At 40.3% G+C, this 17,476-nt stretch overlaps 1 protein-coding gene across 1 annotated transcript in view; it reads left to right on the forward strand.

The window, feature by feature from the left end:
- Positions 1-11,627, forward strand: part of ENTHD1 (ENTH domain containing 1) — a 97,174-nt gene extending 85,547 nt beyond the window's left edge. Inside the window, exon 6 of the mRNA XM_024737658.1 lies at positions 11,029-11,627. Coding sequence (XP_024593426.1) covers positions 11,029-11,627 — 599 coding nt within the window. The remainder of the gene's footprint in view (positions 1-11,028) is intronic.
- The last annotated feature ends 5,849 nt before the right edge of the window (positions 11,628-17,476 follow it).

Raw genomic sequence — 17,476 nt, forward strand, 5'->3', positions numbered from 1 at the left:
TTCTTCTCCTACTTAAAATGAAGTAGATAGCATTAGTCTAATCCTCCCCCCAAAATACTGGTTAAAGCTGGAAAACTATTAGAAGTCATTGTAAAGCAACCAAGGTAGAAAACACATGATGGGTCAGGATCCTAGGAATAAGGATTGTGATACTGTGATATAATAAGAAATATATATTTGGTCTTCATCACTGATTCCTGGCACAGAGCTCCTGAAACGCTTGTAATTTCCTGAGTGATAGGAGAGAGAGGAGCATCTTTTGTTATTCATAATAAGCCCTTTCAAGCCCACCCCTGACCTGTGGGGAGAGGAGAGGGGGTGGATGCTGAGTTAATCATCAGGGGACAGTGATTTGGTCAATCATGCCTCCGTATTGGAACTTCTATAAAAACCCTAAACAACGGGGTTTAGAGTGCTTCCTGGTTGGGGAACACATAAAGGTTCTGGGAGGATGGCACACCTGGAGAAGACATGGCAGCTCTGTGCCCCTATCCCATACCTTGCCCTATGCATTTCTTCCATTTGGCTGTTTCCTCATAAACCAGTAATAGTAAGTAAAGCATGTTCCTCAGTTTTGTGAGCCATTCTAGCAAATTATCAAACCCAAGGAGGGGACCATGGGATCCTTCAACTTATAGTCAACAGATCAGAAATAGAGGAGGCCTGAACTTGCAATTGGCATCTGAAATGGGGGGCAGTCTTGAGGGTTTAAGCCCTTAATCTCTGGGGTCTGCACTAACTCTGGGTAGTTAGTGTCAGAATTGAATTAAATTGTAGGACTCCCAATTGGGTGTCCACAGAGCACAGGAGAATCCTTCGTGTGGAAAGCCCACACGTTTGGTGTCAGAAGTGATGTGAGAAGAGTAGGAAACTAGTTCACGTTTAGTTGGTCCCACATTCACCTCAGTTTTCCCTGCTTGCATCGTTTGCTTATTAGCAGAGCAGGATGATAGAAGCTGAGGGAAAATTAGAGGCCTGGGCTTTCCACAGTCTCACTGAGCTTGGGAGGTAGGGTTGGAGTTTTGGACTTCCAAGGTGTCAGGGACTCAAGGGGCCAATATTCCAGAGGGGAGGGAATCACAGAGAAAAAGTCCGTAAGTCTTTGTGTAATTTCTTACTGTTACATTTGCCTGCTGCTAAACTGCTCATGTTCTGGATAAGATGCCAAGAAACGAAATGGGAAGCAGCCAACCCGTTTAGCCAACCTAAATGGGAAGAGGCTGACGAGCTAATCAGAGATTCTCATAATCTTGTGGCACTGAGACAGAGGTTGGAGTTCAGGATATGCCAAATTGCAGGGGCTCTGGTAAATACTCTGTGCTTTCAGCTGGGCTCTCTAACAGGCTACACCCTAAGCATCAGAAGTACACTCTAGGAGTAAGGACAAGCCAGAAACAGAACAGCCCTCCCAAATGCTGAAACCGAACTTCAACTAGAGCAAAGTGTCTGGAAGACAATGAAATCCTTTCTTGAGAGCTGCTACAATTTTTCATGCATAATGTTTGGCATTCAACAAAAAATTACCAGGCATACCAGGAAATGACCAAATGACCAGAAATACAGGAGAAAACAGACAACGGAAAGAGACTCACAAATAATGGAGATACTGAAGTTATAAGATAGGTACTTTAAAATAATTATGATTAATATAATCAAGAAAACAGAGGAAAAGATGGGGAATTTCATCAGAATAGAATACTACTCTCCATAAAAAAAAGAATCAAGTGAACGCATGAATTCCAAAGCCGAAAAATATAGTAACTGAAATTAATACCTTGAGGGTACTGTTCAGTGCACATGGCCTGAGATGTCAAAAGAGAGAGTTCAGCACTGGCAGAGAAGCTGAAAATTTATGAGGGAAACCCTGAAAGGGAGGGAGACTCAGATGGAGTCTCAGATTCCATTTATAAACTCTGCCCAAATCCTTGACTGACTGCTAAACTGTATGTGTAAGGGAAGACCCCAGTGACTCGTGGAAAAAAAAAAGAACACTGGAAATTATAAATATGTGGGTAAATATAAAATGCTATATATTTTATTTTTAATTCTAATTTGAAAAGTAACATACAACTCTTTAAAGCAAAAAATTTTAATACTGTATTTTGGGTTTTAAAACTTATGTAAATGTAATTACATCACAACATAGCACAAAGAATGGCTGAATTGCATAGTTGTTAATGGCACAGGTTCTGGAGTCAGACTGCCTGGGTTCATAATCTCAACTCAACCACTAATTGTGTGACCTTAGGCAAGGCCCTTGACCTCTCTGCATGTCAGTATCTCCATCTGTAGGACAGAAGTCATGATGGCACTGCCACATGGAACACAGAGGCCGTTACAGGAAAGGATTCGAGGTGAGAGAAAGGAGACAAGAGCCGGTGGGTGAGGTAGGGGGAGAGATCCCAAGATGGAGCATGATGTGGGGAAGGCAGACAAGAATCCAGACCAGAAAGAGAGTCACATGCTGCGGGCCTGTAAGGAAAGAGGAGAAAGGCTTTACCAGATGTGAGGGAAGGGTTTTGTTGTTTTTAATAATTTAAACGCGTTGAGCCTTCGTGGGCCACACTCTATGTGTCATGGCCTCAGTATCTTATTGTCTGAGGTCACCTACCAAGCCTGAGGGTTTGGAGTGGTAAAAGGGCTGTGAAGAGACTGGAGATTTAGAACAGCCAATCTAGAGAATGGAGGAGGGAGCTGATAAGACACTGAGAAGACGGAGGAGGAGTAATTTGTAGTCCAGATTTGCAGCCGCCTGTGCTTTTCTCCTGTAGTGCTGAGCATCCCAGAGATAGGAATGAAGAGGGTAGATATTTAAATTGAAATAGGATTAGGACAGGGATTGGGGAACTGCAGCCTCTTGGTCCACAGCCTGTTTTTGTAAATAAAGTTTTATTGGAAAACAGCCCCACTACTCAGCTCGCATATTGTCTTTGGCTGCTTTTGTGCTACATCAGCAGAGCTGAGTAGTTCAAACAGAGACTGTATGTACCACAAAGCCTATAAGATTTACTCTCTGGTCCTTTATATAAAAGGTTTGCTGACTCCTGAATTAGGAATTAGTAGCAGGTAAGGCAGAAGACGTGTTGGCAAGGGGGTAGCTAGAAAATGGCTGAAGTGATGGATCCTGGGATTCTAGACTGGACAAGAAAGGAGCCAGAACTAGGAGGCACCGATAGAGAGAAAATAGAAGAATCGTTGCATCTATTGTCTCAATGAGGCCAAAGTGTAGATGTATTAAAAGGAATGTAAAAGGAATCTAAAAGGCTGGAAGTAATTGAGAAGAAAGGTAATCTTGGAAAACAAGATTTCAGAGTAGGGCAGTTGTGAGTGATGATATATTCTAGGGAATACTTAGAGGAATGGCTGAAGGTCATTGTGGTTGAGGAATTCAAGAAATGATGAGGCTAGGATGGATGGCTAGTCTCAGGTGATGGAGGAGAAAGAAGATAGTACCTATTTCCTGGTTTTCTTTTAAGAAATATTTGTTTACATGAAGGCTCCAGGTCTGATGTTACAAACTCTTTGGAGATAATGAGCTGGGCAAATTAAAAAATACTTGCACACTCGTATTTTAGCAGTTCGCAAATATCAGGGACGCTGTTGAGGCAGCCACCTAATACACTTTAGTGTCTTTACTGAATGAGAGGGATGGATTTGCTGCAGCGACCTTCTTTGACCCTTTGATGATAAATAACTGTTCCTAGAACAGCCCATTCCTTCTGCTCCTCTGTTTATTTGGAGCTCAAACTATTGTTTTAGGTCGTTAGTTTATCATGCACGCTAAAAAGGAAGCAGGAGCTAGTAAGTACTTAGAAGCTAGAACTGGTGGCAGGCAGCTTTCATTATAGTCTCATAAGCCACCGTTAGGGTAAGTGTGTTAGACGCATTGGATTTTACTTTCTAATTTGGGGGAGGAAAAAAAAAAATCTATACATTCTCATGTTGGGATAGTTGTGAGCATTCTCACTGGCTTCGTCCTTTCTTTCTGTCTCATCGGTTCCGTTTTCTTACTCTGAATTTCAGCAGTAGTTGTTCTTTGTAGCTGTGTTTCAGTTCACCTTTGCTGGGGAAAGAAACCAAACATGATACACACACAAAAGACTCATTAACCATACCTTTTTCTTTTGGGCTATAAAAGCCTTCAGAGCTAGAACAATTAACAATTTCCCTAACAAATGGGGAAAATGATAGAAAACAGTTCTGCAGACCATCTCAGCTAACTCTGAGCTACTGGTCAGGCTGATTCAGAAGCACCGCGCAGAGCAGAGCATTGAAGGGAGAGGGGAGTCTTATCACCTGCCGGGGAAGTCACAGCGCACATGCTCCCTGTACCCCAGACACGGCCCGACAACGCTTCCAGCTGTGCAGCCCCTGCCTGCTTTTGTACAGACAAAAAGACACACTGATTTGATTTTTTTAATTTAGTGAACCAAACTTATACTTCATAGGTAAGTGAGTAAACTCACCTTTAATCCAGTAATCCAATTTTCCTAATACAAATGTAGCATAAGTGATTTATAATCACTTATAATGAGGCAGACTTATTAGCATTTCTCTGTGTTACTCCTAAATCTGGTTCTTTTGTGTAGCTTATTTATAATAATGGCATTAAAAATAAAATTTCAAATATTACATTAAAAAAATTGAGATATAATTCATGTACCATAAAATGCACTGTTTTAAAATGGACAATTTAGTGGTTTTCAGTATATTCTTAGAGTTGTACAGCCATCACTACTGATTCCAGAACGTTTCCATGACCCTCAAAAGTCCTGTACAGGGACTTCCCTGGCGGCGCAGTGGTTAAGAATCACCTGCCGAGGCAGGGCACATGGGTTTGAGCCCTGGTCCGGGAATACCCCACATGCCACGGAGCAACTAAGCCAGTGCGCCACAACTCCTGAGCCTGCGCTCTAGAGCCCGCAAGCCACAGCTACTGAACCCTCATGCCACAACTACTGAAGCCCGCGTGCCTAGAGCCCATGTTCCGCAACAAGAGAGGCCACCGTGATGAGAAGCCTGCACACCGCAACAAAGAGTAGCCCCTGCTCGCCGCAACTAGAGAAAGCCTGCGAGCAGCAACGAAGACCCAACACAGCCAAAAACTCAATCAATCAAGTAATTCATTAAAAAAAAAAGTCCTGTACACATGAGCGGTCACTCCCAGTCCCCCTCACCCCAGCCCCTGGCAACCACTATCTCCTTTCTGTCTCTCTGGATTTGTCTATTCTGGACATTTCATATGATGGAGTCATGCAATATGTGGCCTTCTGTGACTGATTTCTTTCACTGAGCATCATGGTTTCAAGGTTTATCCATGTTGTAACAAATCAGTACTTCATTCCTTTTTATGGCTGAATAATATTCCAATGTATAGATAAACACATTTTATTTATCCCTTCATCAGTTGATGGACATTTGAGTTGTTTCCACTTTTTGGCTGTTACGAAGATTTTTGTAAATGTCTCATTTTTTTAACCACAGAACAAAATCAGAATAGTTTAATTCACGTGTGTAGATAACTTGACAGCCATTATATATCAGTGAGGAAGACTGAAAGAGATGAATTGGAGAATGAAAAAAAAAAATCCCTCTGTTGTACAGTGAACTGTTTAGTTGACCAAAGACCTGCTGCTAGCAGAAAAATTTCCATTTACTGCTAAAGAGAGTTTTTAAATATTTCCAGAAGTGTATTTGTCATTTTACTTTTGCAGCCCAGTACTTCCAAATGCTTTTTAAGTTTAAAATTGTAATATGATAATTAACCGACCCAATGTTATTCGTGAGTATAAAAAGTTAGAGATAACACATCAGCATTTGGAATAATTTTGTCAGTGCTATATTCAAGTGAGTGCAACATTCATTAGCATGCATGTATCACACAGTGAGATTTTTATAACCAGCCATTTACAGCAGCTTATTTGCAACATCCTCTGCATTTCAGCTCTGGGGGGTGGACTGTATGAAGAGGATGCTTGTTAACAAATAACCTCCTTAGTGAGCCAGAGAAGGGTCACTAAACAGGCAGGGAGATGCACCCTGAAGTGCAGTGTGCAGTGTCTGGTACAGCTGCGGCGTGTTTGGAAACAAAAGTAAATTGGCCTGCAGCAATTAGAGATGAAGTGGCTTTTTATGAGCAAAAGGATCCTGTAGCCTGTGAAACAAAGCTGCAGAACTGTAAACAGTGAGAAGCTATTTACTCAGCAGTTGTAGCTACGAAGCAGAAGAAAGGTGGGCATACAGTAAAAAGCAGTGATTCTCAAACCTGAGCATGCAACAGAAACGCAGGTTTGTTAAAACTCCTGAGCCCAACCCATCCTCGCAAGTGTCTGATTCAGTTGGTCCGGGGTGGGGCCCAAGAAGTTCATCTCTAACAAATAACCAGGTGATGTTGCTGCTACTCCTGGTTCAGGAATCACACTCTGAGAAACACTACACCTAAAGTGGAATACCAGATACTCATCACGTCATACACGTGTGACTGTCATAACTGTGTTATCTTTACATATATAACATTATATTAATATTTGACTCAAATATTATTTTCTTCCTGGCCTTCTTAAATATTCCTTATGAAATCATTCTTCCTGACCAGAGTGAATTATTTCTAGAATAGTTTCTTAGTACTCTTAACATATGTGTTTTGGGTCCTAGAATCTTAGAATCTCACCAAGGATATATAGTTCTGTCACATGATGCGTTGATCTTGCCTGAAACATTCCTGCCAAATGGTCATTCAGGCTGTGCATGAGCTCCATGAGTATCAAGAAACTCACCACTTCCCAAAGCAGCTCATTTCATGTGTGGAAAACCATGACTATGAAAAACTTTTCTTTTTTAAATTGGGCTGAAATCTCTTTTCCTATTACTTTCACCTGTTAACCCCAGTTCCAACTTGTGCACAATATGAGAAAAGGGAGATAAATATTACTAAGATTTTGTGACTGTTTTCCAATAACCAAATATAGCCTCTCACCCTTTGTCCTCCTGTCCCTTTTTGAATAAAGATTTGCATATCCATCAACCATTCCTTATGTATCTTTATATAAGGAATGGTTGTCATATTCCCTCATCATCCTGGTTGCCTGCCTTCTCAATTTTATATCCAGAATTTAACATAATTCTCTAATACTGTAAAAATAATTATAATATAGTAGAATGGTGTGGACTTAGAGCTTAGTGGGTTAGATTATATGGTTTAACATCAGAGACTAGAATTTGAGTCTCATCTCTGCCCCTTTTTAGTCCTGTGATCTTGGGAAAGTTTCTTTGCCTCTTTGAGATACCTTTGCCTCATGTTTTAAATGGGGCTATAGGGACTTTGCTGGTGGTGCAGTGGTTAAGCATCCGCCTGCCAATGCAGGGGACACAGGTTCAAGCCCTGGTCCGGGAAGATCCCACGTGCCACAGAGCAGCTGAGCCCGTGTGCCACAATTGCCGAGCCTGCACTCTGGACTCTGGAGTCCAAGAGCCACTACTACTGAGCCCACGTGCCACAACTCCTGAAGCCTGCACGCCTGGAGCCCATGCTCTGCAACAAGAGAAGCCACCGCAATGAGAAGCCCGTGCACTGCAGCGAGGAGTGGCCCCCGCTCACCGCAACTAGAGAAAGCCCGCGTGCAGCGTGCAGCAACGAAGACCCAACACGCCAAAAATAAATTTATTTAAAAATAAAATAAAATAAATGGGGCTTCCCTGGTGGCGCAGTAGTTGAGAGTCTACCTGCCGATGCAGGGGACGTGAGTTCGTGTCCCGGTCCGGGAGGATGCCACATGCCACGGAGCAGCTGGGCCCGTGAGCCATGGCCGCTGAGCCTGCACGTCTGGAGCCTGTGCTCCGCAGCGGGAGAGGCCACAGCAGTGAGAGGCCCGCGTACTGCAAAAAATGAAAATAATAAATAAATAAAAAAATAAATGGGGTTATAAAGCCTACTCCACACGTTGTTATTGGAGTGTGGTGCTAAATAAAGAGAATTAGAAAATAGTTATTTGAAAAGCAATTTAAGTCCTTAGACTTTTCCTCCATGCCAAACAGATGAACAATTGCCCTGAATATTCACCCACTCTCACAACCTCTGGCAGAAGTCTGGAGATTTGTTTTCTGGAGAAGGTAGGTGGAGGGTCTCTGAAATGAGAGATGCTAGGTAGAGTTGAGTGTGCAGGTCCTATAACAAACACTACAGGATTAAGTGACCATATGCAAACCAAATGCTGAATGCTGAGAACCCCGTCTCCTTTCCCTGCTAGACTCCCAGCACACTGAGAGCCAGATCTTTACCTTCTAGGCAGGAGAGAGAAACTGTTCTCACAAGAACCTATAACACTCAGAGGAAAGAACCAAAGATACTGACATTAGTGGTTCCCCAACAGATGACCCACTGAAATGACTATACACTGAAGCTCAGTGTTGACAAGTCTCACACTTACACTCAGAGCTTCCAATCAACTTTGTAATTTTTCACTCTTAATCATAAGCAGACAGCAAGGTGTTCCAGACATCTGAAAGAAACTTCTAATGTGGAACATTGAAACAAGGGATAAGAGAATATGTGGCACCCATGAAACAAAAACAGGGTGCTACAAAAAGAATTTCTGAGAACCCCCAAATAATAGCTCTTGGAAATTAAAAATATAATAGCAGAAATTAACAACTCAGTGGTAGGATTGAAAGCTAAAGTTGACAAAACTCTCTGAGGAAGTAGAGCACAAAGACAAATGTAGGGAAGATGGGAGACAAGATTAGAGGACTAGTCCAGGAGATCTAACACCTGGACTAGTTAGAGGTTCAGAAAAAGAACACAGAAAACAGGAGAAAATAAATTATTAAAGCAGTAAAGAAAAGTTTCTAAAGCCGAAGGAAATGAGTTCCTGATTAAAAGTCAGTTGACTTTCAGTTGACCTCAATGAAGTCACCCTTGGGGCACACAGAGAAGCCTCCAAACACGGTGGACAAAGAGGAAATTCCATGAAACTTCAGAGATAAAACCGTTACATACAGTTATATACAATGAATGGAATGACTCCCACTCCAGATCAGCAACACTGGAAGCAAGAAGACAGTGGAATTCTGCCTTCACAATTCTGAAAGAAAGGATTTCTGGCCCAGAATTTTTTACCTAACCAAATATCATTAAGCCTAAAAGTAGAACACGGACATTTTCAGACACGCAAGTTCTCAAAATCTTACTGCTCGCACATTCTTTTTCAGTGAACTACTGGAGAACGTGCTACTCCAGCATGAGAGTAGACCAAGAAAAAGAGAAAGACCTGAGATATAGAAAACAGGAGGATGGCGAAGGGACATGTCAGATGACAGCTGTGAGTGGAGCTCAGAGTGTTGCTGTGTGACTCAGAACACAGATATGCTGAGGCTTTCGTCATTGGCATGCCCATTACCACATACCGTCTTTTTAATCCAAGGATAGAATGTCTGGATAGGCCTGACCTAGAGTCCTAAGTGTGCTTGTCCTGTCTTGACCGTGTGTGCATGAAGTTCCTACTTTCCTTTTTGTGTCCTGCTGCTGCATCAGCTGAGAATACTCATTTCACCCCCAAAAGTTTTGTGATGGGAATTCTTTCCTGAGAACTGGAGATAGGCCTCAGAGAGCTTTGAAGCAGAAAACAGAAGCTGCCTGCCCTGGCCACGTGTTTTACAGGAGGTCCAATTTAGTTTAGAGGGACATGAATATGTAAAATAAAATTGCTATAGAAAGATAAGTGCTAAATGGTAAGCATTAATTCCCCTCTTCTATGACTTACAGTGAATACGTTTGTTTTGTTTTGTTTTGTTTTGTTTTTTAAGTAACAAGCCCAGAGTTAGTTACAAAGACTTTAACACTGGAATTTGCCAATTTTTACCACCTAAGACATAAGTGAATGTAAATAGACATTCCAAGGAGACAAGAAAAAGTTCTGTGCCCAAGAAAGTTTGGAGAACACTTGAATAAATTACAGGTGGCCCTGGAACAACTTGGGTTTGAACTGCATGGGTCTCTACTTACACATGATTTGTTTCAATGAACATGTAGTACAGTACTACAGGATCTGAGGTTGACTGAATCTGCTGGTTCAGAACCTTGGATATGGAGGGCCAACTGTAAAGTTATACAGGGATGTTCAAATGTGCAGAGGACCAGCGCCCCTAACCCCCATGTTGTTCAAGAGGCAGCTGTACTGTCGATTTCTCAGAACCTTAAATATGCTAACGGACATTATTAATCTCCTAATGGGAGGCACAGTATGCAGTTGGCTAGTCTTGACCTTGAAGCCCTGTTCTCACGAAACATCTTTTTACATCTTAAGGAACACAGTGTTCCCCAGAACAGTTTGGGAAATAATGATTTGGAATGAAGTGTGAAAGAAGAGATTTAATATGATTTTGCCTGAAGGGAAGTTTAAAACGTTATCAGATTTTTAATTTTATGGAAAATAGGCTTAGAATGCTTTTTATTTTACTTACAGTTTATTGGTGGAAAAAAAAAATTATATACATGTGCTGAAGTGTCCTGGATCTCAGATGGATTGGACTCAGTCTTGACTATATTTGACCATTAAGAGAAAAAGACTAGTTTTATAACTGTGGGGTACTTGTAGTTGGTTGTTCATTTTGCCATAATATTTTCTGTCAAAAAAAAAAAAAAGGAATCTAAGTTACAGGTTTCTCACACTTTCTACTTTAAATGTCAACTTAAAATGCTGGCAGTGAGTAGAATACCGTGTAATACTTTACTTTTCTGCTCTCTCTGATAAGTGTAGTGTAAAAATATATTGGGCGACGTTTGAGAGTCAAGATGAATATTGATATTCCTATTTTAGTTTCATTTCCGTGGAATTATTGACACATAAACACAGCTTCAGATTTTCTCTATTTCTTGCTTTGGGTTTATTTGGGCTTATTATGACTATTTAACATATAAAATTCTAAGTAATTTATTTAAGTTGAGACCAGATAGGATTTTACATTGTAAAATTATTTTAGCTATTACTGTCATTTGTATGTTGCCTAATCTTTGTCATTTATACATTTTAGTTTCAACTGCCTCTAAGGGGGCATCCTCCTTTTCTACTTTATCCATGTCACCTCCTGATTCAGCCTCTCCAAAGAAGTCTGTTCATCTCTCACCCCCAATTTTGGCCGGACCTTCCTTCTGGAGTTTGTTCCATCAACAATCTTCTTCTGCCTCTCTTAAAGATAAGACAGCCAGGGTTCATCACCCTTTTGCTCCTAGGGGCCCACTGTCCTCTGATGAAGAGGAAAATGACCACCTCAACCTACTGGAAATTCTTCCAGACAACTCTGATTCTGCCAAAAAGAAGACAAGTCCTATTTCTAGCAGTAATTGGGTAGCATTTTCCACCCAAAATGTAGACCATTTCACCTCTATGTCCTGTTCTAGTTTTCAGGCAACCAAAGACCTGCCTAGGGAGCCTGAAACAAACGATTCCACTAACGTTCTTCTAAGGGACGTGAAAAATGCAATAGTTAAATTACATGAAGATCTGAGCACGGTGATACAAGAACTTAATGTCATCAATAACCATCTGGTAAGCATGAGTGGGAATAGTCCACAAATAGACAAGTCTCTGCAGTCTCCCCAGTATTCTGAGGGGTGCTCACATCGAGTCTAACAATCTCAATAGCCATTTTTTTATAGAACTCATGTGGTGTCACTTCCCAAGGACTAAGAAATTAACCTTTTATAGTTTCTCATTACTATGGTAAAAATAGGGTTGTTGGTTTGATTTTTCCTTGTCAGGTTTATTAAACAAGTATATTTCAAACCAATAAATTCATTTGGGTGGTTTATTTTTTACAGAGACAAAGAATCACCTTTGATAATATTTTCAGATTTAGATACTAGTTCATTTGAAACTGAAGAGAATTTCATTCTTCCACGCTCTGTACTTTACCTCAAAATACATTGAGCAGTAGTGAAAGTTGTGGTCAGACTTCAAACTGCAAATGACTGTTCTAGAGCTTTTGGATAAGTAGGTAGTAAGAAGCCCTTCATTTTCCATCTGTATGGAGATTCATTGTTAACAAAGCTTTGCCTTGATTTAGAAGAACTGAGTCTGGAGTGTACATTTCACATGTTCTAATGTCAAGTTTCAGGTTCTGCAAACCAAGGGCCAGAAATCTTTCCCTTCTTGCAAATGCCACTGTTGGTTGAGAGTTAAGTTGAGACAAGTAGGACATGGAACAGGTGGTTTGTTGTTGTTAATGTATATTGCAAAGTGAATTTAAATGTGCACTCTTTTTCTTGTATTTTGGAAAATAAATTTGGTGTTTTTCATCTTACATGTATCTTTTAAATTCTTTAAGACTGCCTTTCAAGTAGAAATGTCTCAATTATTTATAGGGAAAATTCTCTGGTTTTGGGATTACAGACCATTGTTTCTCAATCCTGCTGCAGATGAGAGTTACCAGCGGACTTCCCTGGCAGTCCAGTGGTTAAGACTGCGTGCTTCCACTGCAGGGCGAGTGGCCAGGGAACTAAGATTCCTCATGCCAAGCAGTGCAGCCAAAAAAAAAAAGAAAAAAAAAGTGGTAGAGTCACCAGAGAAGCTTTCGTTTCATTTCATATTTATTTGAAAGAATAGTGTAAAGGGCTCCGTGTACCTGTCACTCAGTTTCAACAATTACTAGCCAAATGGCAAAATAATATCTGATAATTTTGAAGAAGTATGAGACATTTAAAAAGTATTCTAATGCCCTGGGTGCCACTCCCAAATCAAAACTGATTTTCATCATGCAAACTCGGTTAGGAACTAGAGGGGACTGTTAGTGCAGGGACATGGGATGAGACAGGTAAGCCAATCAGAAGGCTGTTGAAGTTAGCCAGGTAAGAGCTGATGTGGCTCAAACCAGGGCGAGCATAGTAAAGGAAAGTGAGAAGTGATTCGTTTAGGGATTTGCTGATGGGTTGTATAAAATATATGAGAGAAAGAGAGGAGTCAAAGATGAACACAAGGTATTGGACTAAGCAACTAAAATTCAGGATGAAGTTGCCATCAACTGAGATGAGGAAAGTTGAAGACAGAAAAAAAATTGAGGCATCCATTTTGTTAAATATCAGATATCTATTAGATAACCAATTAAAGATATCAAGTAAACAGTTGGATATGAGAGTGAGTTTGAGAGACAGGTCTAGATTGGAATGGAGGCTGAGAGTTAGTAGTTGATTTTTATTGAGAGCTATGAGACTGGATGAAATCACCAAAGGAGTCAGTGTGAAAGTGGAAAAGAGTTGAAGGCCTGAGCCCTGGGGCATTCTAACATGAGATCAGGAAGAAGTTGGGGAACCAATGAAGGAGCTGAGAAAGAGCCACCACTGAGGTAAGAACAAAAAAAATACAGTGTGTAGCGTTTGGAATCCAAGAGGGTTTTTCTATTCTTGGCCCTTTTGTCTTCCGTATGCATTACAGAATCATCTTGTCAAGTTCTTTCCAAAGCCCTATTAGATTTTGAACAAAGTTGCATTAAGTCTACTAATCAATTTGGGGGAGTTTTTAAAAATTTAATCTTCTAATCCATGAACATGGTATATCTCTATGTCCATATAAATGTTCTCCTAATGTTTTTCGATAGGCTCATTATTTCCCCCACATAGGGCTTCTATTTCTTTTTTAAAGACCTAATTCTTTGTTCTTGATATTTTTATGCTATTGTAAGTGCTACCATTTTGCTAGTTTACCATTTTTAAATTTTAGAATAGAATAGTTGATAAAAATGTTCAGTGTACAGTTGTACATTGCACATCCATATAGCCTTTATTCAGATTTACCAATTTTTAACATGTTGCCATGTTTGCTTTATCTCCCTTTGCTGCTAAACACATGTATGTCTGTATACACATTATGTAGGTAGACACACACAAAAACATGTTTTGTCAGATATGACACTTCACAACAGAATACTTCAGCATACCTGTTGCATGAATCAGGGTAATTATTTCCCAACCTACCTTCCAGTTAACTAATTCTCTCTTCAGCTATGTCTAATCTGTTGTTAAATCTTCCCATCGGATTTTTTATTGAGTTATTGTATTTTTCATTTCTAGAATTCTACTTGGTTCTTTTAAAATCTGCTTTATTGCTTTTCATAGGTCTATGTTTCTTGCAGATATTTTCGAGCATATCTTTGTTACTAGGAATGGCAAGCAAACTAGTGTAGAATTCTTACTAGTAAAAATAGTAAGTAAACTAGAAAGTATTCTTGATAGGAACTATTAAGAATGGCTTAATGCATGCATTTAAGGCTATACATTTTCCTTTACATAGCTGCAATCCACAATTTTTAAAAATTGAGATATAATTCACATACCATAAAATTTACCCTTTTAAAGTGTGCAATTTAGTGGCTTTAGTTTATTCACAAGGTTCCACTATCCTATTCTAGAACATTCTTATTTCCACAAAAAAGACATCCATACCTGTTAGTAGCCACTCTTCATTTCCCCCTCCTCCAAGCCCCTGGCAACTACTAATCTACTTTCTGTCTCCATGAATTTGCCTATTCTGAATATCCCATATAAATGGAATATATAATACGTGGCTTTTTGTGTCTGGCTTCTTTCATTTATCATAATGTTTTTTAGGTTCAGCCATGTTGTAACATATATCAGTACTTCATTCCTTTTTATGGCTGAATAATACTGCTTTATATGGATATATACCACATTTTGTTTAATCATTCATCATGGACATTTGGGTTGTTTGCACTTTTTGTCTGTTATGAATTTGTGTGAACATGTGTTTTCATTTCTCTTGGTCATATACCTAGGAGTTGAACTGCTGAGTCATATGATAATTCTTATGTTTAACTTTTTGAGGAATTGACAAACTATTTTCTGAAGTGGCTTCAGCACTGAACCACAAGTTTTGGTAGGTATTGATAATATTTTCATTGTCTTTTGGCTCAAAATATAGTCTGATTCCTATCATGAAGAAATGTAGAAGTGTGTTTCTTAATTTCCCAGCATATTGTACTCTCTGGTAATTCTAGCACCTAAGGTTGTTGCAGGTCTGTTTTTGTTATCTATTGCCCTGCTGATTTATGCTCATGATGTTATGTTTCTTGTGTACCTGATTTTTTTTTTATAAATTTATTTATTGATTGATTTTTGGCTGTATTGGGTCTTCGTTGCCACACACAGGCTTCTCTAGTTGCAGAGAGAGGAGGCTACTCTTCGTTGCGGTGTGCAGGCTTCTCATTGTGGTGGCTTCTCTTGTTGTGGAGCACGGACTATAGGCACGCGGGCCCAGTAGTTGCGGTTCGTGGGCTCTAGAGCGCAGGCTCAGTAGTTGTGGCGCAAGGGCTTAGTTGCTCCGCAGCATGTGGGATCTTCCCGGACCAGGGCTCGAACCCTGGTCCCCTGCATTGGCCAGGTGGATTCTTAACCACTGTGCCACCAGGGAAGTCCCAACGTACCTGATTATTTTTGACTATGTGCTGGTCATGACACTTGAAAATTTATTTGTACAGTTAACACAAGAATTTGTTTTTTGCTTCTGCCAAGTGCCAGGTTCTATTGCACCACCATACTGGTTAGGTAAATCAAGGTCATGGCTTGAAGTTTTCTAGAATACCCAGGTTAATCTCAGACTTAAATTCCTCATAAGAGATGATTCATTTCTAATTCATTCTCAATGCATAGCCATTGGATTCCACTTTGTTGTAAGGAGTATCTCTTGTTAGATGCCCCACCTTGTGTGCAGTAATTTCTGTTCCTATCACCTTTCAAGGCCATCAAAATGAAAGTTGGAATTTGTTGAACTCAACAAGTGCTCTCAGGGAAAAATGGCTTATGTGATCATTTGCCTGTCAGGTCTCTGTCTTTTTCAGTGCCTATTATTTATAAGACCCTGTACCAGGCCCTGGGGATACAGTGCTGAGCAAAATCAGACATAGTTCCTGTCCTCACACAGCTTGAGTTCTAGAATTCTGGAGAAATTTGATAGATTAATCAAAGTGTTTTTTAAAATGTGAGAGGCTAATAGTTCTGGGAAAGAATATATAGGATTTGACCTGGTGAAAGAATTCTTTAAGGAAATAACTTTTGAGCTGAAATATGAATTCCAGTGTTATTGAAATAAATGCCACTATTGACATGTTGGGCAAATAAAGCAGAGCATAAAGTAAGTATGAAATCTTAAGACATCTTCTGTTGGCTTTCTTCATGCATCTGGGAGATCCACCAATGGATTCTTAAGGGGCAGTAGGATACAATATCTCTTTTTTGTAGTGCCTATAGAATTTCTTAGTTGTACACTGCCAACAGTTGAGAAGAAAATGTTTCCAGAGATAAAGCATTCTTCACTCCCCACCCCCCATCACCAAGAAGTACTACGTCAGACATCTTGAAATTTACTTGTTTAGAGAAACCCCACGAATAATTGAGGCAACAAAAACTATCCCTTTGAGAAACTACTTTACTTACTATGTGCTTGTTGCATGCACATAGTAACTTCAGATTTTTTTTTTTTTTTGCGGTACGCGGGCCTCTCACCGTTGTGGCCTCTCCCGTTGCGGAGCACAGGCTCCGGACGCGCAGGCCCAGCGGCCATGGCTCACGGGCCCAGCCGCTCCGTGGCATGTGGGATCCTCCCGGACCGGGGCACGAACCTGCGTCCCCTGCATCGGCAGGCAGACTCTCAACCACTGCGCCACCAGGGAAGCCCATAACTTCATATTTTAACTAGGTTTTACATAGCTTGTATATTTTAATTCAAGCATTTGTTAATTAGCATAATTAACAAGCACTTATTTGAGTTTCTATTTAGCCAACTCCATTAAACGAATAGAACAAACTTGGCTTAAATTAGGAGTGGGTATATTCTGATTGACTTCGTAATTATCTCAGATTAAAAATACTTCATTAGATGTTATTCTCTTAAGCATTTTACTTGGAACTTGAGGATCTTATTATAAGGCAGTTCTAAAAATATTTTACAGTTTGCTTGCTGTCAAATTACTCATGTGTTCATTCTTTAAACACTTATTAAGCGCCCTGTATGAGTAGGCAGTTTGCTAGACGTTGGGGATACAATGGTGAACAAGATGGATGCGGTCCTGTCTTCAGAGGCACGGTTTAGTGGAGACACAGACAGATAAATGGGCAATTAGAGTGTAATGTGTAAGTCCTGTGAATTTGGGAAGCACAGGACGGTGTGGGAGAGCCTGGTATAAAGCCACAACTGGCTCTGATCTGGGGGTCAGGGACTGCATCCCGAGGGAAAGTCCAAACTGAATTCTGAAGGATAAGAAGGATTTAGTAAAGCAAAGGGGGTTAGGGTAGAGAGAGAATTTTCTAGGCAGAGAGAACAGCATGTACAAAAGCTGGGAGCCAGAACTAGGAGAATTTGAGGATAGGACTGCGAACTGGTGGGTCAGAAATGTGAGTACTTTAGCTTACCTTTATGCGTCGACACAGTAGGTGATGGGTAGGTAGCATTTATAGACTAAATAACGGAAAAGG

Source organism: Neophocaena asiaeorientalis, unplaced genomic scaffold, assembly GCF_003031525.2.
Source record: "Neophocaena asiaeorientalis asiaeorientalis breed wild unplaced genomic scaffold, Neophocaena_asiaeorientalis_V1.1 scaffold242, whole genome shotgun sequence".
In the NCBI taxonomy this organism is placed as follows: domain Eukaryota; kingdom Metazoa; phylum Chordata; class Mammalia; order Artiodactyla; family Phocoenidae; genus Neophocaena; species Neophocaena asiaeorientalis.